At 43.2% G+C, this 25,334-nt stretch overlaps 1 protein-coding gene across 4 annotated transcripts in view; it reads right to left on the bottom strand.

Annotated features, from left to right (window-relative positions):
• The window catches only part of WHRN (whirlin), a 383,412-nt gene extending 367,734 nt beyond the window's left edge, over positions 1 to 15,678 (bottom strand). For 2 of the 4 annotated variants that reach the window (XM_082264619.1, XM_082264622.1), the window contains exons 1-2: positions 14,933 to 15,678; positions 13,395 to 14,427 (exon numbers count right to left, since the gene is read on the bottom strand). In XM_082264619.1, the coding sequence (XP_082120745.1) occupies positions 13,395 to 14,303 (909 nt within the window). In that variant the 5' untranslated portion in view covers positions 14,304 to 14,427; positions 14,933 to 15,678. Of the gene's footprint in view, positions 1 to 13,394; positions 14,609 to 14,918 lie in introns of those variants that run through there. The other 2 variants (XM_082264620.1, XM_082264621.1) reach the window with 2 other exon arrangements.
• Between the last annotated feature and the right edge of the window lie 9,656 nt (positions 15,679 to 25,334).

Raw genomic sequence — 25,334 nt, 5'->3', positions numbered from 1 at the left:
AAAGCCTATACTGCTGCTTTAAGTATCACTTCTAATTTTGTCTGGATCCTGCTTTGCTACAGATGTCATATCTCAAATCCCCTCGCAAAGCATTCTTTAAAAATGTAGGATGACACTTAGCATTTAAGTCATCTTCTATTCTCCCATCTACCTGTCTCCACAATTTAAGGTAATCCAGTCTTCCACCCAAGCCAAGTTTCTCCATAATCCTATCAGTGGTGGTGCTCCGTTAAATTATTTTATCCTTATAAAGTCCCCTAAGAGTTTTGAACCAAATCAGACAAAATACCTTCATGAGAATTTTTTTGATACCTACAATTTAAAAACTATGCCACATCCTTGCTCCGCAACATCTATTTGCCACACATTGTGACTGCATTTGAAGACATTTTTAAAAATGATCCACCAGGTATAATTTTGTCTTTATATCTCTTAATAATCTGTACTGCTTTTTCATCCCCACCTACATATCTTCATAAATGGAAACGAGAGAGAGTTTGCTTACATTTCAACAACAAAGGATAGGGAACATATATAGATAGCCATCTCCACTTGCTTGACCAATGTTTCTGCCACTAAAACTGGGCAGTCCCAGGATACGCCTGGACAAAAGCACCTATTACTATGTTATCTCAGCTTTGCTAGGTTGCCTCTTTCCAGTGGAACCCTAGGAGGCCCACTTGGTAAAAAGAATGCCGACTTGTACTAAGACGGAAACCTTCCCTTTTATGCATCTCTTCATGGCAGTAAAACAGAACATCGCTAAGCATAATTGTATTAAATCACTGCGCTAAAGGTAAAAAAACCTTTGTAAAAGAAAAAAAGAGAAAAGCAGTACATAAATATAGTATACACTATTAACAAGATCTACTCATACACAAGTGCAGCGCCCTATATAACAAAAATGTATATTGGAGCAGAAAGTCCCACCAAAGGTAACATATAGTTCACAATATGTAATACACAATGATGTGGATAGTAATAAAGATTATAATATGTGCACTGTGATCCTCTTCGCTATTATATTCATGATAAGTGCATCACCACATGTCCTCCACCGACAAACACTGAGACTTACCAAGTTGAGTGTGACCCCCATGTGAGAAGTCAAACTGCGCTTGATGAAAGGTTTAATAGGCCGCTGTACACAACTCTCCAACGACAGTCATGACAGGAAGCATGTAAATGCAAAAAAGACTCCAAATAGTGTAAATCCAATTGGTTTCTTTTTTAAAAGCTGGTTAAAAACACTTACATCAATATGGCTTGAAAAATGGCATCCAAAACTACAATACCCAGAATCCTCAACAAAGCACGCAATGCGTCATGGTTTCCCGCTCTGTCTCTGATTATCACAAATTACATCTTCAAGGCTTTCCTTTCCCCAAGCGCAGTTTGACTTCTCTTATGAGGGTCACACTAAGTTTAGTAAGCTTCAGTGTTTGTCGGAGGAGGACACGTGGTGATGCACTTATCATGAATATGAGAGTGAAGAGGATCACAGTGCACATAATATAATATTTATTACTATCCACATTATTGCATATTACATTGTGACAGAATCCGGACACCGCGACTGGGTATCTCCGCCAGTAACCTGCTTCCTAAGCTCTGGAACACGGGATCCGTGAATCTGGCTATAGTTACCCCAATTACTTGACAGTACAAGTTTTTGGGTCAACCAGAATCAAACTGTTTATTCAAAACACATGTACACAGAGATATACAATCTGACCACCCCTCCCCCTTAGCCAATTCACATAAACATACACATCCCATAATAAGTTTACTCAAGGCAGACAGGAACAATAGAACAATGGAATGCAGGTATTCAACAACAAACCCCCACCCCACTAGCAAAAGTCTGATTAGTGCAGAGCAGACCCAACTGGGGTTCTTGGTCACCCTGTGCCCCTAATAGACACAGGGTGATTTACACATAGGAAGGACTGGGGAAACTGGACAAGGAGTCTCCCAACCTCCCTAAAGCAATCTGGGTTCTACAAGCCCCCCAACCAAAGTGACTCATGTCACATATCTCCCCTTTCGGCAGGAGACTAACACAGAAGGAGACCCCAAACAGGTTGACTTTGAAGTTAGTCCGTAGTTCCAGTCCCCTAATGTCTGCACCCACACAGTACCCCAAACAAATTGTCCGGAACAGATCGTTACTCACCCAGCCAACCTTTTCCTCTGCCTCTCTTTTAGAACATAACCCCTGTTAGGGAGAAGTGTGGACTGGTCCTTCTCCCTGGAGCCCATTTAGCCGCTGGAGAGAAGACAGGGTGGCTGGGCTCACTCCATCATGCTGTTGAGGATCCCTGGGGTATCCAAGTGGAGACTGTAGTCTCATACACTTTTTCTCGATGAAAATCAGCCAGTGATTGTACAACAAGGCTGACAACCTCCTGTCCCAATGCCAGACCTTTTTCTGGGGTTGTGTAAGTGGAAACCCAAGTCCCATCCACTACCACAGGGAATCCATCTTCTATTAGTTGGGGGCAGAGGCCAGCAGCACTTTGTCCTGTTGCCAGCTCTTCTGCTGGATTGCTGTCAGTGAATACCGCAGTCCCAGCCACTGATATCAGCTCAAGCTGCAGTTGTAAGGTGCCAATTGCATTCTCACCCTGGAGCTCCTGCGGAGTTGATTGTTGTGGACAGAGGCCAGTAGCGTTCTGCCCAGCTGCCAGCTGTTCCACTCGGCAGTAAAGTGAAACATCGGTGGCCTTGCACAAATCCTTCAGGGCCATCGATTGTTGTATGCAGGGGTCCACAGCACCATGCTCTGAAGTCAGCTCTTCTGCAGGAGTTTCACCGGGTTGTTCCTCCTCAATAGAAAAGTCTATTAAATCACCAGTCTCTGGTGGTGTCTGGGGATCAAGATTTACCATCTCCTGTCTGTGGAATGCAGAAGACATTACTGGTGCTGGGCAGAGGCTAGCAGAGCTCTGCCCTGTTGTCAGAACTGTAGCTTTGGGAACAGCAATCTTCCGGAGTTTCCACTATCGACTAATAGGCATGCTGCTGAACGTGTTCTAGCAGTTTCCTGTATGCCCTTTCCAGATGCTGTTCTTTCCTTAGCAAGTGTTCTAGATCAGGTTTAAGCTCTGAGACCCATGTAAGACCGAGCATAGCCTCTCTGTATTCTCGCAGGTCCTCAAGGGTAGGTTCCCCTTCATCACCATACACAAACGCATCTGTAAGGCTCTCCCACAGCAATCCAGGGCCACCAAAGTCATATCCCTCTGGAGAGCATTCTGATGGCTCTCCTAAATATTTCTGCTCTGCGTGCCATTGCCGTGCCCGATACTGATTGTCCAGCTCTATCTCCTGCTGGATCAGCCTGTCCAACTCGGATACCCATTGCTCCTGGGGCCGCTCTCCCAGGAATGCCATCCGCAACTTCCGTTGATCACTGGCCCCTTCCCCTGGGGTTGGAAAGCACTTGCCTTGGTATATACCAGCAAGCTGGAGGGTTCCAAGCCAGAGCTCCACCCGAATATGTTGCCTGAGCTCCAGGTATTAATCCACAGACACCGTCCTGGGGTATACTGAAATGGCGATCCGCAGCACCCCCTTGAACTCTGATGCCAGGTCCATATCTCCGATGTAGCGACCAAAGTCTGCTATCCCGATCTTAGATCCCGGTGGAGGTTTGGATGTCCCAGACTACAGGAAGCATCCCACCGCTTACCACCAATGTGACGGAATCCGGACACCGCGACTGGGGATCTCCGCCAGTAACCTGCTTCCTAAGCTCTGGAACACGGGATCCGTGAATCTGGCTATAGTTACCCCAAGAACTCGACAGTACAAGTTTTGGAGTCAACCAGAATCAAACTGTTTATTCAAAACACATGCACACAGAGATATACAATCAGACAACCCCTCCCCCTTAGCCAACTCACACAAACATACACATCCCATAATAAGCTTACTCAAGGCAGACAGGAACAATGGAATGCAGGTATTCAACAACAACAAACCCCCACCCCTCTAGCAAGAGTCTGATTAGTGCAGAGCAGACCCGACTGGGGTTCTTGGTCACCCTGTGCCCCTAATAGACACAGGGTGACTTACACATAGGAAGGACTGGGGAAACTGGACAAGGAGTTTTCCAACCTCCCTAAAGCAATCTGGGTTCGACAAGCCCCCCAACCAAAATGACTCACGTCACATATATATTATGAATTGTGGACTATCTGTAACTTTGGGTGGGACTTTATGCTCCAGTATTATTTTTTGTCACATCGAGAGCTGCAACTGTGTATGAGTACATCAGAACATAGCTAAGCATGGAAAAAAGTTAATTCCCTTCGATGAATTCAGATCAAATGTGTATTAATGTATGTACCATGAAAAATGTACTGCTATCCAGCTTGATGGGTTACCCAAGTTTCAGAACAAGCAGGACCCCTGGTTTAGGCACTGCATCTTCCAACAGCTTTTTTACTGCTTCAGCTGAATGTTTAACTACTCAGTTCTGGACATTTATTTACCATGTCTAATTTCTGCCCCTTTTTTCTTTGCATTTCTTACCCTTCCCTTTACTTCCTATCTTATATCTGCTTCCTTATCCCTCCCTTATTAATGTTCTTTCTGCCTTGTCCACTATAAACCATCCCCCAACCAATGACCTACCTGATCGCTCTCACCCCTCTTCTTGTTTCACATTATTTCTACTATTTGTTCTATACCCGAAAGGCTGTGGAGAAACCAACCTAGGCCTGGACTTGTAAAGTCCTTAACTCCTGTTGCCCATATTATGCAACACTAACATCATACTGACTATATAGTGTATACATGCGTACCTTACTTGAATACCTAAATTAATCAATGTTTTATTTGTCTTCTCCGTTTTTTAATGTACAGTACAGTACATTTGTTTTATTTGTACTATCCTGAAAAATCTTGATCAAAAACATTTAAAAAATTGAAATATATTACATTTTTTTTTCTTGGGTTTTAAAACACTTTAATTTACCATATACACTGCATATGCATTTGGATTGTGGGCATAACACAAAAAAACACAGGGTAAACCTACATACATATTAAAATATTGGCATAGCATATTGTATGACTGGAACTGGCTTGTTTAAAAATGTTTGTCTCCATAAATTAAATCAGTCCGTATTGGGTGAACATTGCCAGGATTAATCTTTAACGTACCCATCTAAAGTCACTGGGATCTTCTAAGCAAGAGATCCCTGAGAGATCCCCACTTTGATGTTCTTTGCTGCCACGCTCTTCTGTTCAGGATAGGTGATACAATTATAAAGACAAGCAAGATTATATAGGGGCTGCGCAAGAGGCAGGTCAACTGATGTTGCCACCAATCACAAAATAAAAGCCCACAGAAGCCAAGCCTCCAAATACAACTAAAAATGTATATATTGTGAGGTCTTAAAAAAAAGTATCATAAACACCTTTTGTAGATGGCCACGTTATTCACTGTTTACATGACCCATATGTTTCTGTTAGTTGTCTGAGCTGAGCAGGTCTGAGCTGAGCAGGTCTGATATGTTGGTTGGGCCAAAGGCATGGAGTGACACATCAAAATGTTGAAATCCAAGCAGGAGGTTTTTTTTTCCAAAACTACCTCCTAGTTAAGCTGTTATGTAAATTTAGTTTTCGGCTTCACAGTAGAGAGTGGAGCAGCGATTGATTGATTGTTTTTGTCTGTTCCAAGTTTCCTAAGCTGGGGGTATGATTTCTCCGTCCTGTCTTTGGAAGAAGCTTCCAGAATACAGGGCAGGGAGATACAGATGAGCAGTCAAACATCTGTGAAGGTTAGTCTTAATCCAGAAATCATTCTTGTAAAGAGATGATGGAGAAAGAATCCAACACCTTCTAAAGTGAAAATATCTTTCCGAACACGTGCTCAGAGGTCAGCTACCACCTCCCTGTGAAGTAATCAATCCCCAGAGACGATTGCTACCATTACAACAGCATACACACTTTTATCTTTATGTCATACATCCACTGATAGCATAAGGACTGTGCCCAATATCCACATCCAAAGGCACTTCTCAATACGGTCAAACTAGGATAAATATCAGGAGCCAAGATAATGCTCTGATAGTGTAGTATTTTAACCACTTCCCCTCCGGAACATTTACCCCCCTTCATGACCAGGCTATTCTTTACAAAACGGCACTGCGTTACTTTAATTGAGAATTGCGCGGTCGTTCGACGCTGTACCCAAATAACATTTATGCCCTTTTTTCCCACAAATAGAGCTTTCTTTTGGTGGTATTTGATCACCTCTGCGGCTTTTATTTTTTACGCTGTTAAAAAAAAAAAAAAGAACGACAATTTTGAAAAAAAAAAAAAAAAAACAGTTTTTTACTTTCTGCTATAAAACACATAAAAACATTGAAAAAAATCAAATTTCTTCATCAATTTAGGCACATATGTAACATATTTTTGGTAAAACTAAATCCCAATAAGCTTATATTTATTGGTTTGCGCAAAAGTTATAGCATCTACAAACTATGGGATATTTTTATTTATTTATTTTTTTACTAATAATGATGGCGATTAACGACTTATAACGGGACTGCGATATTGTGGCTGACAAATAGGACACGGGGACACTTTTAACACTTTTTGGGGACCAGTGACACTTACACATTGATCAGTGTTAAAAATATACACTGTCACTGTACTAATGACAGAGGGTTAAATGTGTTCCTAGCCAGTGCTTGTGTACTGTGGGGAGGTGCTTTTACTAAGGAAAGGCATACAGCTAGATCCGTGTCCCTGCTTTGCAGGAACACAAGATCAGTGCCTTCCCCACTGACAGAACATCAATCAGCCTTTTTTCATAGGCAGATCGCTGTTCTGCCTGTGTGCTGAACAGTCGATAGGTGCCGGTGGACATCGAGTCCACTGTACCCGCCGCTGGGCTTCCACTGTGTGTGATCACATCTGGAGTGAGCCACTGGCAGCACGCATGCACGCCCCAGACCAGGATTGGCTATAGCCCTATCACTTTGCCACCGTATATATCAGTTATATGGTCGGCAAGTGGTTAATGTGGATGCATAAACAGTTAAAATTTAAAAGGAAAACCACAAGCTTCTTACATGAAAAGCCGCTGCTGACCCATAATCATACAGTGGTGTGACATCAGCACTGGTGTCTCCTTAGAAATATTTATCATGCCCCAGCCAATCCCTGAAAGGAGATTTTCAAAAAGTGGCTGAGAAGGTGGTAAATGTTTTGGAACTCTGGGTGATTGTCTTTCCTCTTCAGTGAGAGTTCCGGTCTCCTGGGGGCTACTGCCCCTGGGAGAGAGTTTCTGAAACAGGAGATTGCAGTCTGGGTCTCAGCAGGAGCTGGGCTGAGGGCCCAAGGAATATTACCAAAGGATTATTTGCTGGAGGGCACTGTTCTGAGGTCCTAGTTCTGGGGAAGGATCTTTTTATCTATCCTTAATGAGGATCTACCTGTGGAGACTGGGTGGCAGACCGCTCCAAGGGCATTGTGAGTAAAGACCTTGCTGTGGACTTTTGATGTGTTTGTGCTGGAAGGGATCTAAGTGCCAGAGGTTGCTACGTGGATTGGGGCTGCTCTGATATACTGGCCATCCCCCTTTAGCAGCTTTTAAATGCTCAATCCTCAGCTGCTGAAGGGGGTCAAGCATTTTTAATTTACAATTTGTCCTTATTTTATCCACTACTACTAGTTCCTCAACAGCTATTTTATTGAGCCCTTAAGAAGGGGTGGAGGGAGGCCCCCCAAATGTGTTGGCTAATAGGTTTGCTACATGTTTGGAATTAAGCCTCCTGTCTGGATCTCAACATTTCGGTGTGTGGCACTCCAATCCTTTGATCCAACTAATATACTTATTTTGTGAGTCCCTTGGTGTATGGGAGCAGCCCACACATTACCCATAATGGATAAAAGGATAATAATAGTAGAGTTTTTTTTAAAATACCAATTATAGGTACTGAGTGACAGCTACCTCAGGTCCCAACACCATCAAATTCACTATCTCTTAGCAGGTCTGAATCAGAAAAAACCTCTGCCGCTATGACCAAAAAATAACTTTTCTTCTTGTGTCTGTCAAGAATATGCGGTAGAGGTGGACACAGAGATAGCATTATTCCCCCACTACTCCCACTGATCCTGTATGTAAACTCTAACGATAAACTTGTTATTTGCTCCCTTTTGGTTTGTTAAAAAACAGTTGAAAGTGTTTTGTAGTCCTGTCCTAGGGCTACAAAGCTACTCCTCTATAGATACAGCACAGTGAGTGAGTGTGCGTAGCCATGCTAGGACAGGAAGTTTGTTACTGGCTGACAAAAAGTCTAAAAAATGGTGCAGCCACCACAATTAAGGACTGGTATGCTGCCATATATTACATTTTTTGTATTGGGTTGGGTAAGCTTTAACCGAAATCTGTACTTAGAGGAATGCACAGGTTGCCATTTCTGACTGTTCCTGAAAATGCAAGTTTCCTGGCAAGTATGTAGATCAATACATCAATGACTGCTTGCTGGTTTGAGATCAGTTACTCCAAAGTTAATAAATAAAAGACGTAGCATGACTGTCAAGCAACTAAAATTTTCAAGATGCCCAGTGTGGCAACCTTTGTATTTCTCTCAGCAGGTGTGTCTGGCATGAATCAGTTGTTGCTGAAGAGCAGTATCTCAGTGCAAACTTTTTTTTGGTGCAAGGACTGGGGGCTTTTGGTTTTGATTTTGATGCAGGGGGACCTGATCCTTTTGGCATTGGCAGGTTATGTACTGGTTTTAAAGAGGTTAACGCTGGCCATACGATAGTAGATTTTGGAACAAATGTTTGTACAAGCATTTGTACAGATACTTTTGTGAAAATTCCTCATATGTTTAACGACTTGAGGAATGTCGTTCAAAGTACTTCAAAAATGTTATTTGCTTTTAACATTCAATTTAGGAATGAATGGACTTTGATTAACTAAAACCACATTTACTGTTACAAATTTATTTTTTAATGAATTTCTACTAGTGTCTGGCTAGCTTAATTTGGTGCTAGGGGTAAGGGATGGAGATTAAAGTTATAGTTAGGTCTTAAAGATATGGTAGGACAGTGTTTGGCTAAAGTACATGTAAACCCAATCACTAGCATCTCATTTAAGATAAGTCACTTGGTGAACCTTTGAGACACGTGACCACTAATTTAAATTTGAGCAGAAGTGGTTTAATCTTAATCTGTGTAAGGAGTTCTTTACTGTCAGTGTGGTAAGGATGTGGAACTCCCTTCCTCAAGCGGTGGTGTCAGCGGGGAGTGTTGATAGTTTCAAAAAACTCTTAGGCTGGCCATACATTATACAATTTTCTTGTACAACTTTCCTTTAGATTTACCAAAACCATATAATAGGAGGTCAAACCTAAACATTTTCAATTTGTATGCAATCAGGCAGGCCCTTGCACTACAAAGTTGAAGGTAAATCTAAAGAAAATTGAACATGAAAATTGTATGGTGTATAGCCAGCTTTAGATGACCATCTCAATGATCACAACATACAGGGATATGTGAATTATTATTGACATAAAGGGATATGGGAATTATTATTGACATAAACTCAAACACACCCATACCCACACAGGGTGAACTCGATGGGCTGATGTCTTTATTCAGTCTTGCCAACTATGTAACCTATCATGAAGGTCTTTGGTTAAACACATCCTCCTTTAGGGTAACAACACTCACTTACAATATTCCAGTTGTGCTCCTATGTTGTGGCCCTATCAGATGCTCTCCCAATGCAAACTACAAGCAGCTGTACCGGTGCACATTGAACAGACATGTACCTCTGTACCCGAATTGAGAAGTGGTCTTCGAAGTAGACCTGCTATGTTACAGGGAACTTTTAGAAATGTAAATTGCACCTAAGCAGTACCATGAAAATCTAACTCTTGTCCAGAATTATTCCTGAAGATAGCAGTAGGCTTCCTTTGTCTAGACACTCCTGTTCTGTAGCTTCATAGCTGCTGTGTGTGATCTTCTAAGACACTGCCTTCTCTGACTGCTAGTCTCGTGAAATTTGGTGAAAGCTGAAATTGAGGACCTGCAGTGCAAGAATCTCCCTGCTCCTGCTTCATTCATTCTTTGGATCTGTTCTTCCTCCACATCTCCTGTTGCTTCTTCAGCTCTGACTTGAAGAAGCAAAGCCTTCCTCTTTAGCTAGATGGGGGCCATTAGACAGAGACACAGCGTAGAACAAGGCATTATAGGTCATTTACAGGGAAAAGATCAACTACAGGAACACCACAGGCCTTACTGGTGAATTCCGTCCTTTTTCCCCAATGCCTGCCTTCCAGAGTTCAAGTCTACTTTAAGGTTAAGTAAAAGGTTAAAGCCCAACTCGGGCACAAAAAAAAAAAACAAAAAAACATTGCAGTGGAGACACCCCACAGCAAGTGTTAAAAAGATCATAAGGTTTGGTTGGTTGCAGAAGAGGCAGTATTACTTACCTTCTGCTTGTTCCAGCAGGTTTCTTCAATCCATGCAACCAGTCTGCTGAAGCCTCCCAGCTGCGGTTGCGCTACTGCCTCTGCTACATATAATACAGGGTTAATAGCCCTGCACTGTATATGATGAAAGACTGGAGCTTTAGGCCTCATTTAGACTAGAGGTTGGGGGGGGTGTCAAAGTTGCACAGACAAGCCACCCCCACCCCTCACCGCCCCACCTTAACCACTTTACCGCTGAGTACCGTAGTACTACTGCGGCAAAGTGGCTCTTGTATGTCTGACGACGTAGACCTACGTCGCCAGACTCCTCCCCCTGTAGGCGGCGCGCTCCCGCTGTTTTCATTCACAGCGGGAGTCGGGCCAGCGGAGGAGCAGCGGCGATCGCCGCTGCTCTGCCCCGATTGTCGGGGAATCCAGTTTGGAGATCCGCCCGCCTGTGTAAACAGAGCGGGCGGATCTCCTCAGTGACAGGGAGTGACAGATCGGACTGTTCAGCATAGCTGGACATCCGATCTGTCCTTGTCTCACACAGTCACCTCCCCCCCCACACGTCAGTAAGCACCAGGCATACATTAACCCCTCCCTCTCCAATAAAATTAACCCCTTCCCTGCCAGTGTCATTTTTACAGTAACAGTGCATATTTATAGCACTGATTACTGCAGTAATGTCACTGGTACCCCCAAAAGTGTCAAAAATGTCAGTCAAGGGTCCGATCTGTCCGCCGCAATGTCGCAGTCCCGCAAAAAAAATTGCAGATCGCCGCCATTACTCGTTAAAAAAAAAAACACCAAAAATGATATAAATCTTTCCCTTAGTTAGTAAACGCAATAACGTTTGCGCAAACCAATCAAAATATGCTTATTGCGATTTTTTTTTTCCAAACATAGGTAGCAGAAAACAAATTGGCCAAAAATTTAAAAAAAATTAGATTTTTACATCTTTTTTGGGGGGAATTTCATATAAAAAAATGTTAAAAATATTGTTATTTTTTCAAAACAAACGCTCTTTTTTTGTTTATAGCGCAAAAAGTAAAAATCGCACAGGTGATCAAATACCACCAAAAGAAAGCTCTGTTTGTGGGAAAAAAAAGACGTAAATTTCGTTTGGGTACAGCGTCGCACGACCGCGCAATTGTCCGTTAAAGTCGCACAGTGCCGAATCGCAAAAAGTGGCCCAGACGTAAGACAGCAAAATGCTCTAGTGGTAAAGTGGTTAAGCTGCAATGGTAGCAAAAGAGGGGGTTTACATGCCTCAGTCACAAAGCTTTCCTTTGCACATGTGGTAAAAACCACCAAATATGTTGCAATTGGTGGATGGCAAGCCCACCAAACAAGACTCACTCAAGTGCATAGGGAAGCACCACTAAAACTTTACAGCCACATGCAATGCACCCGGTTGCGGTATGTTTGTTTAGTAAAAATGGCATTAAAACAGGCAGTTAGGAGGGGTCACATCAGCTCCTCACCTGCCTGTCAATCACCTCTAAAAAAGTGGTCTGAATGCAGATTGCTCTTCAGAGGAGTGGCGGGTTTAGACACAGGTCTAAACCTAGCCTTGGGGACAGGGATACAGCAGGACGTCGTGTAAGTAATAGATCCTCTTCTGCAAGCCCTTGTACTTAACAAGCATTTAACCCTTGCAATGTGGAGGGCCCCACTGCCAACCTTTTTTTTGTTGTGCTCAGAGCTGGGCTTTAAGTGTTCAATTTCAGGGTCAGGCTAAGCATTCAGTGCTATGAGGATTAAGGTTTAGTTATAGGGGAGGGGTATTAGTGTTGGGATTCCTAGGATTAGGTTAAAGTTAGAGGGTCAAGGTGTAGGGTAGACACTTTTTAGGCTTGTTTTCAGAGATGAAAACCTACCACCAAAATTCACCAGGCGCTGGGCTCTCAGTGCTGGAAATCCACATTTCATTCTGGTGTTACTTGCCCTTTAAAAAGGGTTTAGCAGAGCTCCTCACGGTGCTTCTAGTAAAAGAGGCTTTTCCGTTTTATCTCTGTGAATGCACATAACCAACTTCAGGCTTCTGGTTTTTAGAGCGTTTCAGCTAATGAATATCTATTGAAGGGATTGAATCTGTAATTGAAAGTATTTTCTTGTTGCAGTCACCCTGGCATTCCAGCTGTCATTTTAATCGAGAGTGATAGACGGTAATAGATGCAGATTTTCAATTCGGTAATTTGTGTACAGCAAGCAGCTTGATAGCTTACAGCAGATATCCCCCACTTTTTGCTGCCTGCGAGCTACTTGCAGATATAACAAGTTAAGAGGGCAATCCAGTTATTGGGCTTATTTATTATAAAAACCCAACTGAGTCATTATTGATCCCCGAATGGTCATTGCAAATACATTACTGTGAACAGGCATATACAGTATGCTACATGCAGACAGCTGCTGTTAGCTTTGTTACTATGGATATGGGTTTTGATATTGCAACCTATGACATATCAGGATCATTGTAAAAGAGTCTATAAATAGATTATGTTTTTTAATAATAATAATATAAATTAGGCCATCCTTGCTTCCCTTAACTCTTCTAAGAACTATATAATGCAGCAGGTAGTGAAACAAACCGAGTACATGCTGAGAAGCTGCTGAGTGCATTATTAGAGGGAAGTGTGAGCCACATGTGACTCTCGAGCCACTGCTTAGAAATCATGCATAGAGGTAGACCATACACATCAACTAAGTTCAATGTATTTAGTTTTCTATACTAACTGATCTCAGAAACTCAAAAGGTATTGTCACAACCGTTGACCAATATGTTGCATAGGCCTGCAGCTAATATGAAGCCACTTGCTTTTTGCAGCACTGAAGGCACTTTCTTGTTTGTTCCTCTAGTTTGCAATCACCCAGCTAGGAACACAAGCCTCTGCAATGGAAAGCTATGGTATATATTCATTGGTATTGGAAGTAAAAGTAACTTACCTTAACAGCTTCACTATGGCTGACCCTGTCTAAAGATTGCCCATTTGCTTTTAGAATCTGATCCCCGACTCTAAGTCCTTCTTCTTCTGCCAAAGAACCAGGTTCAACCAGTGACACATAGATGCCTGTGCCATGTTCCACACCTCCTCGGATACTAAAACCAAGTCCCTCTTGGTTTTTGTTTCTTTTAAGTAGGACCTGACGAACCTCACGAACCTCAGGCTTGGGGGCAGCAGATGGGGAGTTATTGTAGACTGGTGGTCCTCCAGGATATGATGCTCCAGGTATTGCAGGACCAGGTGCTTGGGTACTAAAGGCAGGAGCTGTCCCTTGTACTGAAGTATTGAAGGCAGGACCTGTTCCTTGTCTTGGAATGCTAAAGGCAGGAGCTGTCCCTGGTACTGTAATACTAAAGGCAGGATTTGTGCCTGGGATAGATGAGTTAAAGGCCTGCGCTGTCCCTGATATTGGGTTGCTGAATGCTGACACACCACCATCACCTAAAACCAAATTGTATCCAGAAGGTCCTGAAGGCAAATCCTTTATGTACAGTCCTTCTGAGGTGTACTGATCAAACAATAATTGATCAGAACGGGGAATAACAAGGCGTAGCATTGGGAAAAGTTGCCTCTGGTCCTGGGGGCGCAGAATAAGGCGCAGTGTCCTTACCAGGTCAAAAACATTCCTACGAGAGTGATAAAGTCGCAAACAGTGCAAAAGCTGTTCCCTCTCCTGTTCACTTAGCAGACGGTTTAGGGCTCCATGGAGTCGGCGGACATTGGAAGAGAGGACACGACCAATGTCTCCGGAGCTGATTGAACTGGAGGATGAGGAGTGGATGGACCCTGTTAATGACTGATGGATGGAACCCCGTGGAGAGGGGTGAAGCGTGCCTGGCTCTGAATTCATTGCCCAAAGGCTGCAAAATTTGTCATGGCATTTTGGATGTGGACAACTTCTTCAATGGTTCAAAGGCTCTCATGAGATACTTCTGCATGCCAGACCTTCTGTGTGATGCTTTTAGCTGGACCTCCTGAAGAGAAAACAAATGTGTCTTGATTACCTCTCAGGCTATATTACATATTATAACTCAAGCTTTATGTTGTCAACAGTTCTGCATTGTTTGTCCTTCCAGACTGATCTTGTATCATTCGTTAAGGTCTCCAGTATCTAACTCCGCTTTCACGATTCTCTCTTCCCCAATATAGCTTGCCTGTAACACTCACTTCTTCAGTGTTTTAAGTCTGTGCTGCTGCTTTATTGTACATCCTCCCTCCCCCCTCCCCTGTCTTCTCTCCATTTCTCAAGGTGATCCTGTGGGTCTATTTTCCTCCGCTCCGTCGACCATCCCCTATCAAGAAATAATGAATACTGAAGACAGTTCTAAAGGCAACAAATACTGGCTTTGTCTTCTTTGGCTAAATGCCATAGGTACCTCATCCGATTCAAATTGTTAGGTGTCCTTTTTAATATTTCCTTGTTTTGTTACATCTAGTATTTAACATTTGTGCAGGTCCATCTTACCTTCTTCCACTCACCTGATCCTTCTGGCAGAAATGCTCATCGTTCGGAGTCACTCAATCCCTCTGTGTTTCATCACTCTGGAGCAGTCTAACAGGTGTCATTCCATACCTCTGTCTCACAGATGACCAATCTCACACACTGCAGATGTCTCTCGCCATCTGTTAAATTATTTCATGAGGTCTTTTCTGTTTGTCTCTCAGGGACCGAAGTGGCAGCGGATTAACGACACGTCTTTATTGTATTTTTAACTAAATTGTTTCCTTTCTTTGATGCTCCTCGTTCATTTTCCTTGTTGAGCAGCTCACTGTATTCTTTGACATTCCTTCTTCGTTCTTCTAACAGATGACTTGTATTATGATGAGAACTATTTATTTTAATATTAAATGTTTTTCTTGAATCTGAACCATCCTTTTCAGAAGCCAGAATGTGTTTTTTCACCAAAATTAGGTGGTGTTGTGTTCTGGCAGATCGGTTGTTATGTTTATCAACTTGTTTCAGTCACTCACTAACTCAGATAAATATCTTTTTTTGACTGCAGGTTAATTTCCATCCCATCTCAGATGCGTTGCCTGCCTCCTGTAGGCTGTCTGCCTTGCTTTGGGTCCAATGACTCTCTTATAGAAAATGTTGCTTTCCCCTGCCAGTCTCTCTGCAGCGTGTTTACTGTCACTCAGGTGGCTGTCTCACTGGCTGCTCATGTCTCAGTCTGTCACAGGTGTCTCTCAATGCCTTGGTTGGTCTTTCCCGGATCTGACGTCCCTCAGTAATGTCAGCGTTGCCAGGAGACTGAGAAGACAACACTAATATGCACAGCGCTTAACCCTGCACTGCCAGACGGCTGCATAGAAATCTTGTGGTTCTAATACTCATCCTTTAACCCTTTAAAGCTCTTAGCCAGCTGCTACTGAGTCATGTGATCACCTGTCTGTAAACTAGGTTATTGGGTCTCCTGAAGAATTAGTGTAGGAAAGACAGTTTAGGTCAACCTTCCTCAACCTTTTTACCATAGAAGTATCCTTCAAATAGATTTAAAGTCTCAGGGAAACACCACTATAATTTTTAGATCTATATCTCATAGTACATTAGTATGATCTGTAGGTTACAAAGAGTTTTAAATAAATTAATAAAGAATGGGGTTTACGTAATATTCATGACATAAAATAGGTTTTATTAATAGTCAAAAAAGAAACACAGTGAAAATTGTAATGACCCCTTACATCAGTGGTCAGTGCAGAAGTGATTCCCTACGTTTGTACACAGTGAGGAAGCGACCCCTTACGCTGATAGTCAGTGTAGAAGTGACTCATTACATGGATGATCAGTGTAGAAATGATCCATTACATTAGTGGTCGGTGAAAAAGTGGCCTCTTAGGTTGGCCAGTGTAGAACTGACCCCTTACTTTGATAGTCAGTGTAGAAGTGACCCCTTATGTTGGTGAGTGTTATAGAAGTAATCCCTTACGTTGATGGTCAGTGTAAAAGTGACTTCTCACATTTAAGATCGGTGTAGAATTGACTTCTTACATTGGAGATCAGTGTAGAAGTGACCCCTTACATTGATGATTGGTGTAGAAGTAAGCCCTTATATTGGTGGTCAGTGTAGAAGTGACCCCTTACATTGATGATTGGTGTAGAAGTGAGCCCTTATATTGGTGGTCAGTGTAGAAGTGACCCCTTCATTTGATGATCAGTGTAGAAGTGATACATCACATAGGAGGTCAGTGTAGAAGTGACCCCTTATGTTGATGATCAGGGTAGAAGTGACCCCTTATATTGGTGGTCAGTGTAGAAGTAACCCCTTACATTGATGATCAGGGTAGAAGTGACCCCTTTACATTGACAATCAGTGTAGAAGTGACCCCTTACATTAATGATCAGTGTAGAAGTGACCCCTTATATTGGTGGTCACTGGTCAGTGTAGTAGTGACCTCTTAGTTTAATAATCAGTGTGGAAGTGACCCCTTATATTGGTGATCAGTCTAGAAGTGACCCCTTATATTGATGGTCAGTGTAGAAGCGATACATCACATTGGAGGTGACCCCTTATGTTGATGATCAGGGTAGAAGTGAACCCTTACATTGATGGTCAGTGTAGAAGTGACCCCTTGCATTAATAATCAGTGTAGAAGTGACCCTTATATTGGTGGTCAGTGTAGAAGTGACCCTTTATATTGATGGTCAGTGTAGAAGTGACCCCTTACTGTATATCAGTGGTCAGTGTAGAAGCGACCTATAACATTGATAAACATTGTAGAAGTGACCTCTTAGTTTGATGACCAGTGTGGAAGTGACCCCTTATATTGGTGGTCAGTGTAGAAATGACCCCTTACATTGATGGCCAGTGTAGTAGTGATCTATCACATTGGAGGTCAGTGTAGAAGTGACCCCTTACATTGATCATCAGGGTAGAAGTGATCCCTTATATTAGTGGTCAGTGTAGAAGTGAACCCTTAAGCTGATGATCAGTGTAAAAGTAATCGATCACATTGGAGGTCAGTGTAGAAGTGACCCCTTACATTGATTATCAGGGTAGAAGTGACCCCTGATATTGGAGGTCAGTCTAGAAGTGACCCCTTATGTTGATGATCAAGGTAGAAGTGAACCCTTACATTGATGGTCAGTGTAGAAGTGACCCCTTACATTAATGATCAGTGTAGAAGTGACCCTTATATTGGTGGTCAGTGTAGAAGTGACCCTTTATATTGGTGGTCAGTGTAGAAGTGACCCCTTACTGTATATCAGTGGTCAGTGTAGAAGCGACCTATAACATTGATAGACATTGTAGAAGTGACCTCTTAGTTTGATGACCAGTGTGGAAGTTACCCCTTATATTGGTGGTCAGTGTAGAAATGACTCCTTACATTGATGGCCAGTGTAGTAGTGATCCATCACATTGGAGGTCAGTGTAGAAGTGACCCCTTACATTGATCATCAGGGTAGAAGTGACCCCTTACATTAATGATCAGTGTAGAAGTGACCTCTTATATTGGTGGTCAGTGTAGAAGTGAACCCTTATGCTGATGATCAGTGTAAAAGTAATCCATCACATTGGAGGTCAGTGTAGAAGTAACCCCTTACATTGATTATCAGGGTAGAAGTGACCCCTGATATTGGTGGTCAGTGTAGAAGTGACCCCTTTCTTTGATGATCATGGTAGAAGTGACCCCTTTACATTGATGATCAGTGTATAAGTAACCCCTTACATTGAAGATCAGTGTAGAAGTGACCCCTTATATTGGTGGTCAGTGTGGAAGTGACCCCTTACATTGATGGTCAGTGTTGAAGTGACCTCTTAGTTTGATGATCAGTGTGGAAGTGACCCCCTATATTGGTGGTCAGTGTAGAAGTGATCCATCACATTGGAGGTCAGTGTAGAAGAGACCCTTTACGTTGATGGTCAGGGTAGAAGTGACCCCTTATATGGGTGGTCAGTGTAGAATTGACCCCTTACATTGATGGTCAGTGAAGAAGTGACCCCTTAGTTTGATGATCAGTGTAGAAGTGAATTGCCAAATCCCATTGTAATATGTATGGCTAACTAAAGTTGAATGCGCCAATAACATTATACTTGCATATATAAATCTTAAAGTGGTTGTAAACCCCAGAAATTAAATATTAAAAAGCATTTTCTTGTATAGTGTGTAGTGTGTCTCAATTAAAGGAACAAAGTGTCAATCAATATGAATCAATTCTGACAATTTTTCCTGACACAAAGAAAAAAATAGTGACAGGGTAGGGACCTTTAGCAGATTGACAGCCTCAGCTCTGTTCCTATGAGCTGTGTGTCCCTTTCCTCCAATCAGCTCTCAGACCTCTCCTTACTGAGCTTTGCAGTGTGTAACTTCAGCTCTCTGTCCCTATTTTTCCCGACAGTTTAGAAAAGCTTATACTTTAGGCACTTTGATTGGATGTAAAGAAGAGAAGACTATAGATAAACAGGTACAATTTATGTAGGAGGATTTGTTTAATCTCTGTGTAGTATCACCTGAGTTCATTCACTTCACTGGGTATATGTAAGGGATTACAACCACTTCAGGTGGCTTTCATATACTAAAACTCAAAGTGGTTGTAAAGGCTGGACAGTTTTTACCCTAATGCATTCCTTGCATTTGAGTTAACAAATCTCCCTCTATTTGCATCCCCCTCTCACCCCCCAATACTTACCAAAGTCCTTTCTTGATCCAGGTCTGTGTCCATCTGAGTGTTTCTCTCCTCTCTCTCTCTGCTCACAGAGGCAGCAGCGGGAGCCATTGGCAGGAAAGTACGTTGTATAACATGTTTGTTGAAAAAAAATGTGAAGCTTTACAATCAATTGAAAACATCCCTGTGTTAATACAAGGTCCAATGTAAATGAAACCAACTTTTTAGTTTTAAATAGAGTAAGGAGGGGTTAAAGTGAGCCTTCACCTTCTTCCGCTACTTCCCTGCATTACATCCCTCCTTCAATCCTCTATGCGTTTCACACTGTTTTGTCTTGTTTAGTTTATGTTAGCAAAAATGTCTGACCCTGCCTTCCCGTGCATGTCCGTCACCTTAGGCGAATAACGTGCATACTGCCTGCTGTGCCACATCGCATATCCTTGGAGGAATAGCCTTCCATATAGGAAAGGAGGACGGGGCAGGCCTACTGGTGCATCATCGGGGGGCCGCTTCCGCTGGAGGAATAGCCTTCCATATAGGAAAGGAGGATGGGGCAGGCCTACTGGTGCGTCATCGGGGGGCCGCTTCTGCTGGAGGAATAGCCTTCCATATAGGAAAGGAGGATGGGGCAGGCCTACTGGTGCGTCATCGGGGGGCCGCTTCCGCTGGAGGAATAGCCTTCCATATAGGAAAGGAGGATGGGGCAGGCCAACTGGTGCGTCATCGGGGGGCTGCTTCCGCGGAACCAGGAAGAGCCTGCAGGCCTCTCAACAATGTCACAAAGAACATGGCGGTGCGGGACAGAGCTGTGCAGGGGCATGAGAGGATCTCAGTGGGACAACGTTGAATCTGCAGGATGGGTGAGTATCTGAGATGTGCAGATACCACCTTAAGGTAAGCGGGGGTTGAAATAAAAAACGGAGCGGATGCAGATCCACTTTAAACCTTTTTTGATGTCTGTATCCTGCTGGGGAGATTACCTTTTATTTCATATCCTGGAGAAGTAGGATGTCCCCATTGAAGAATTTTCTCTCACCTCTTTCTCTAGTGACTATTCGACCACTTTCTTGGTGACAATGGTCACTCATTCCCCCCCACAGGGGATGCAGACCGCAATAAAATCTAATAAGGGGTGTAATCCTTTCCTACTCTATCCAAAAAAATAGACTTTACATACATTTTCAGACCACTATTCTAAACCAGGGTTCTGTGGAACCCACTGTTTTTTCCAGAGTTACTAGGGGTTCCTTGAGCTGAATGGATTGATTTCCATCCACCAAAGATTCTTTGAAATACAGTAAACCCCCGCTCCATCGCGGTTCAGTTTTTGCGGTCCCGGTATATTGCGTTTTTTTTTGTAATGTTATTTTACTATATAAATCATTAAAAATGAAATATTTTTGTGTTTTCCATAGCTCTTGCTATGTCTCTCAGTATCTTTTATGTGTTTAAATGAGTTTCTATTGTTTTAAAAGTGTGTTTAAAGACCTTAAAATGCTTTTACACGTACAGTGACAGTAAAACTAACATGCCTACAATGCATTTTAATAGGGTCTTTCTATTTTGCGGATTTTTACTTTTCGCGGCTGGGTCCGGAACGTAACCCCCGCAATGGAGGGGGGTTTACTGTATGTGTACACTTAGCCTTTTGTAGCCAAATGCAGTACCATTTCACTAATCTACACATTGGGAAAGCACAATTCAACAGGGATGAGCTGGAGCACTGGCTGCAAGAAATTCTGTAGACCAGCTGTTCTCAGCCAGGGTTCCATGAAACCCAAGTGTTCTTTAGCGGATACTAGTGGCTTCTTAAGGTATGGCCCATTGACCTTCCATGTGATGGTACCTGCAAAGTTACAGTGCCAGTGCCACTTGGTAGAGCCAACTGCATAACACCGATTATATTTTTTTTAGCTGTCTGTAGAGGTGGTATTCTCACCACCACTGTATAGGACATTCCTCCCACTGGCCACCAATGTAAGAGGCATTTTTCCACTGACCCCAATTAATTTGTTTTAACTGGAGATCCCCAAGATCTGAAAAATTATTTCAAGGGTTCCTCTATAGTAGAAAGGTTGAGAAAGGCTGCTTTACGATATTATACATAGAGCACCTCCATCAATTTTAATATCTTGGATCATTTTACAAGCTAAGTTTATGTCGAAAGATGTTTGCACATACTAGGTAGGGAGGAGGAAGGAATTTACTGCTGACTGATACAGGAATAAAGTACCTGTCCGGCTTACTTTCATAAACTTGCTATTCTCAGCATGTCACATTGAGAACAGTGTGATTCTAAATTGATCCATTGGCTCGCATTCTGAGCACTACAACTACTTTAAAATATAGGACAGTCAAAGAAAATTGGAAAATCAAAAGGAATTTAATTCCTTCCGAGATACTGTAATGTACTGCTCTATGTACTACTCATGTAACAAGAACTGTCATTTTTTTTTTACTGTCCTATGAATCAAATTAATTGTACAGTTATCATTACGTGAGTGACACATACAGTATCTAATCTCAGAAAAAATCAGTTTGATTTTCAGTTTTTTTTGTCTGTCCTATATTTTAAATTAGTTTTACTGCTCTGTATGTGAGTCAATCCAAAGACTGCTATAGTTCTTGATAAAAAATGACAGTATCATGTTAACTTGAAACCAATGATACTATAAAACCTATTCAGTTTTTTTTCTATGGGCAATTCTGGGTTTCTATGTAACCAGGACCCCCCTTTTCCTCTCTACTTCCATCATACTCCCCCCCCCCCCCATCCCCTTCCCAGGGGCCTACTTTTAATTTCCTTTTACCAGTACTTTTTTTAATGTAGTTAGGGTTTGGGTCTTCATTGTGGGCACCCCTGGATGTTTGCAGGGAGCTGTGCTAATGTGATGACATCAGTACTATTCTCTGCATCAATACACTAACAGTGCAGGGCACTACTCTCAGAGTCTAACTACCCACAGTCTAACCTCAGTCTTTCAGGTTAATTGATGCTGGGAATCAGTTTACCTGGAAGACTGAGGACATCAGATGGTGGAGAAGAGGTATTGCAGGGGACGGTCCTAGAATAAAGGTCAGTATTGCAACCATAGCTGGCTTTTTTTTTAGGTGATCTGTGGGGGTCTTAAAAAAAAAATTAAGCTGAGCTAGATTTTAAAGTGGTTCTAAAGGCAGAAGGTTTTTTTTTTTTTTTTACCTTAATGCATTCTAGGTGTAGCACTACCCCTGCAGGAGCAGTTTGAATTCTTGTTTGCCTGGGTCTCCCACCAATTAATCCACAGTCAGTCACATGATATTTTCATACAGCCAGGTGCACACACTCTTCTGCTCCTTATCTTAAATGACTAGTCTAGGGGATTTGTTTTTGATGTTTTATTTGGAGAACTTGGATAGGAGAAGAGATTTAGTAGGATACTACAAATTAACTATTCACGAGTGAAGACAGCTTATTCAATATAACTGTGTAGCAGATTATCAGTAAAACCATACAGCAGGCTGTACAGAATAAACAAGTCCCTTTGTAGCAGAAGTAACTCAGTGGACGTTGCCTCCTCAAGACACTAGCCAGTGCCCCCTTTAGCGTACACCCAGTACGCTGACTTCTAGCACCAATAAGGGGACTTAGCAGCACAGGCCAAAGGGATCCCTTTAGGGGGGTCTGTACTCACAATGCTCCTAAAGGAACCAGTGGCAGCCTTCCTCAGTAGTACCAGACAGCATCTTTGGACATCCTCCCTCAGTCAGCTCTCAGGAGAACCATGGGTTTTCAGCTTCCATGTTTCAGGCCCTCAGGTCGCCTACTTGAGGCCGCATGGCAGCCTGTGCTGGGGAGAGGCAGCAGCCCCCTCCCGATCTGGACCTCTCCACCTAGGAGGAAGACCCAGAGCCTATGTGCTCATCAAATATAAATACAGTGACCCAGCATACATTGGGGCACATCGGCTTCTAATTGGCCAGGGCTGTATGGACATTCAGGTTCTCAACTGCATGGTCTCCACACACTGTTTAGTACATTCCATAGCTACTGGACCAGTGTGAAACTTCTCAAGACGGGATGAGCAGCACCAGAGCACACTGAGAAGACTCTACTAAACAATCACAGCCTCGGTCAAGCAAAGAGCACCTAAATTTACCTACTGTCTCTCTGTTAGGAAGAAAAACCAAAAACAATGTACGCTCACTCTCGCACCCACCTAAGAGGGTGAAAACCTTCTGTGTGCAACCCCCTAATACTTACCTGAGCCCAATCTTGATCCAGCGCTGTGCCTGAGAGCAGCATCTCTCTCTGCTCTCTCCCTCCTCACTGGGCAGACTGATAGCAGCTAGAACCATTTTCTCCTGCTGCTATCAATCAAATCCTCTGACAAGGGAGGGAGGGCACCTGGGAATCAAGCCCGCAGGTGTGCCACCATAAGATGGTGCCACACCGACAAGAGGAGGAGCCTGGAGTGCCAACGGGGGATCCTAGAAGAGGAGGATCGGGGCTGCTCTATGCAAAACCTTGCAAAACCTTTACAACCACTTTAGATATCTCATGCAATCTATCTTACAAAAGATAAAAACCTTTGTGTGTTTGTTATATAGTGTATCTAATTAGCATTTCTTGCAATATTTTAAATCAAATTTATAAGTCCAGATGAAAACATTTCTGTCTTTCCTGTAAAGCTTTCACAAAAGAAACATAGTTGCTGCCATTATGATCTTCTTCAAAAAATACTAGCTGCCTTTGGCTATTATGCTGACCCAATGCTGGCTTCAGTACTTTTCAAGAGCATACTTAAAGAGGGACTGGGAACTTGTTAAACTTGCATAGGTAGTCAGATGATTGAAAACTTCAAAAAATGCTCAATAGCTTTGGCAAGGCAACTTCCACACAGCAAGGCTACCTTCAATGGGCACTGGCAGTAGCGCAAACCATAGAAATCAAGAAAGAAGCTCCAAACCAAAAAATGGATAAACTAGTTTAAGATAATTTTAATGGTTTGTAAATAGTTACATAGTTGGTCAGGTTGAAAAAAGACACAAGTTCATCTAGCTCAATCTATAAAAAAAAAAACAAACACACATCCATACAATCCCACAGGGGCGTACCAATTGGGGGGGGGTGGAGTACCAATGGGGGGGCGGTCCGCCCCGGGTGCCACATATTGAGGGGGGTGTCAGACAGGCTGGTGCCACCACCGTGTATCTGGCATGTGTAGATCCCAGGCATCTTCATTCTGGGACAATGCAGTGTCCCAGAATGAAACATAAACACAGCAGCCAGCTGCTATATTTCGTTTTTAATCCCGATCCTTAACTGGTTGCTAGCCGCCTGCCGCCTGGGGTCTAGCAACCAGTAACGTCATTGACAGAGCCGACTGATGCCGAGACCCCAGCATTCACAGCGGAGGAGGATTTAACTTCCTCCTCCTCTGTGCTAGTAATTAGCTCCACCCACCTCCTCCTCTTCTCCGGTGCAGTGGCATGCTCTCAGGGAGAGAGAGTTCTAAAGAAGCAGGTAAGTGGGTTAGGTTTTCAATAACTTTCATGCCGCTGCCTCAAGAGGGAGAGGAGGAGAGGAGATCAGAACACCTGCTGTCTGCTAATGGGGAGGACAGAGCTTGGAGGGCCTACCTTCTGTCTGCTGGGGGGGGGGGGACAGAAGCATGGAGGGGCTACCTCCTCCTGTCCACTGGGGAGGGGGGGCAGAAGCATAGAGGGGCTACCTTCTGTCTGCTGGGGGGGGGGGACAGAAGCATGGAGGGGCTTCCTCCTGTCTGCTGGGGGGGGGGGGGTAGAAGCATGGAGGGGCTACCTCCTGTCTGCTAGGGGGGGACAGAAGCATGGAGGGCCTACCTCCTGTCTGCTGGGGGGGGGAACAGCTGGGGGGGGGGTACAGAAGCATGGTGAGCCTACCCCCTGTCTGATGAGGGGGGAAACGGAAGCATGGAGGGGCTACCTCCTGTCTGCTAAGGGGGAGGACAGAAGTATGGAGGGCCTATTGCAAAGGGGAGATATGAATTGATTTGCGCAAAAGTTATAGCGTTTACGAACTATGGTCTTGTGGACTTTTTATTTTTTTTATTGTTTTTATTAGTAATGGCGGCGATCAGCGATTTTTATGGGGACTGCGACATTGCAGCGGACAAATCTGACACAGAGTGACGCTTTTTGGAGACCAGTGACATAATACAGTGATTTATTATTTTTATTTTTTTACTAGTAATGGCGACAATCAGCAATTTTTAGCGGTACTGCGACATTGCAGCGGACAAATCTGACACTAAGACA

This window comes from Pelophylax lessonae (genome assembly GCF_965119305.1).
Source record: "Pelophylax lessonae genome assembly, chromosome: 7".
Taxonomy (NCBI): domain Eukaryota; kingdom Metazoa; phylum Chordata; class Amphibia; order Anura; family Ranidae; genus Pelophylax; species Pelophylax lessonae.
The sequence above is the reverse complement of the archived record's forward strand: the minus strand, read 5'-3'. Positions and strand labels throughout refer to the sequence as shown.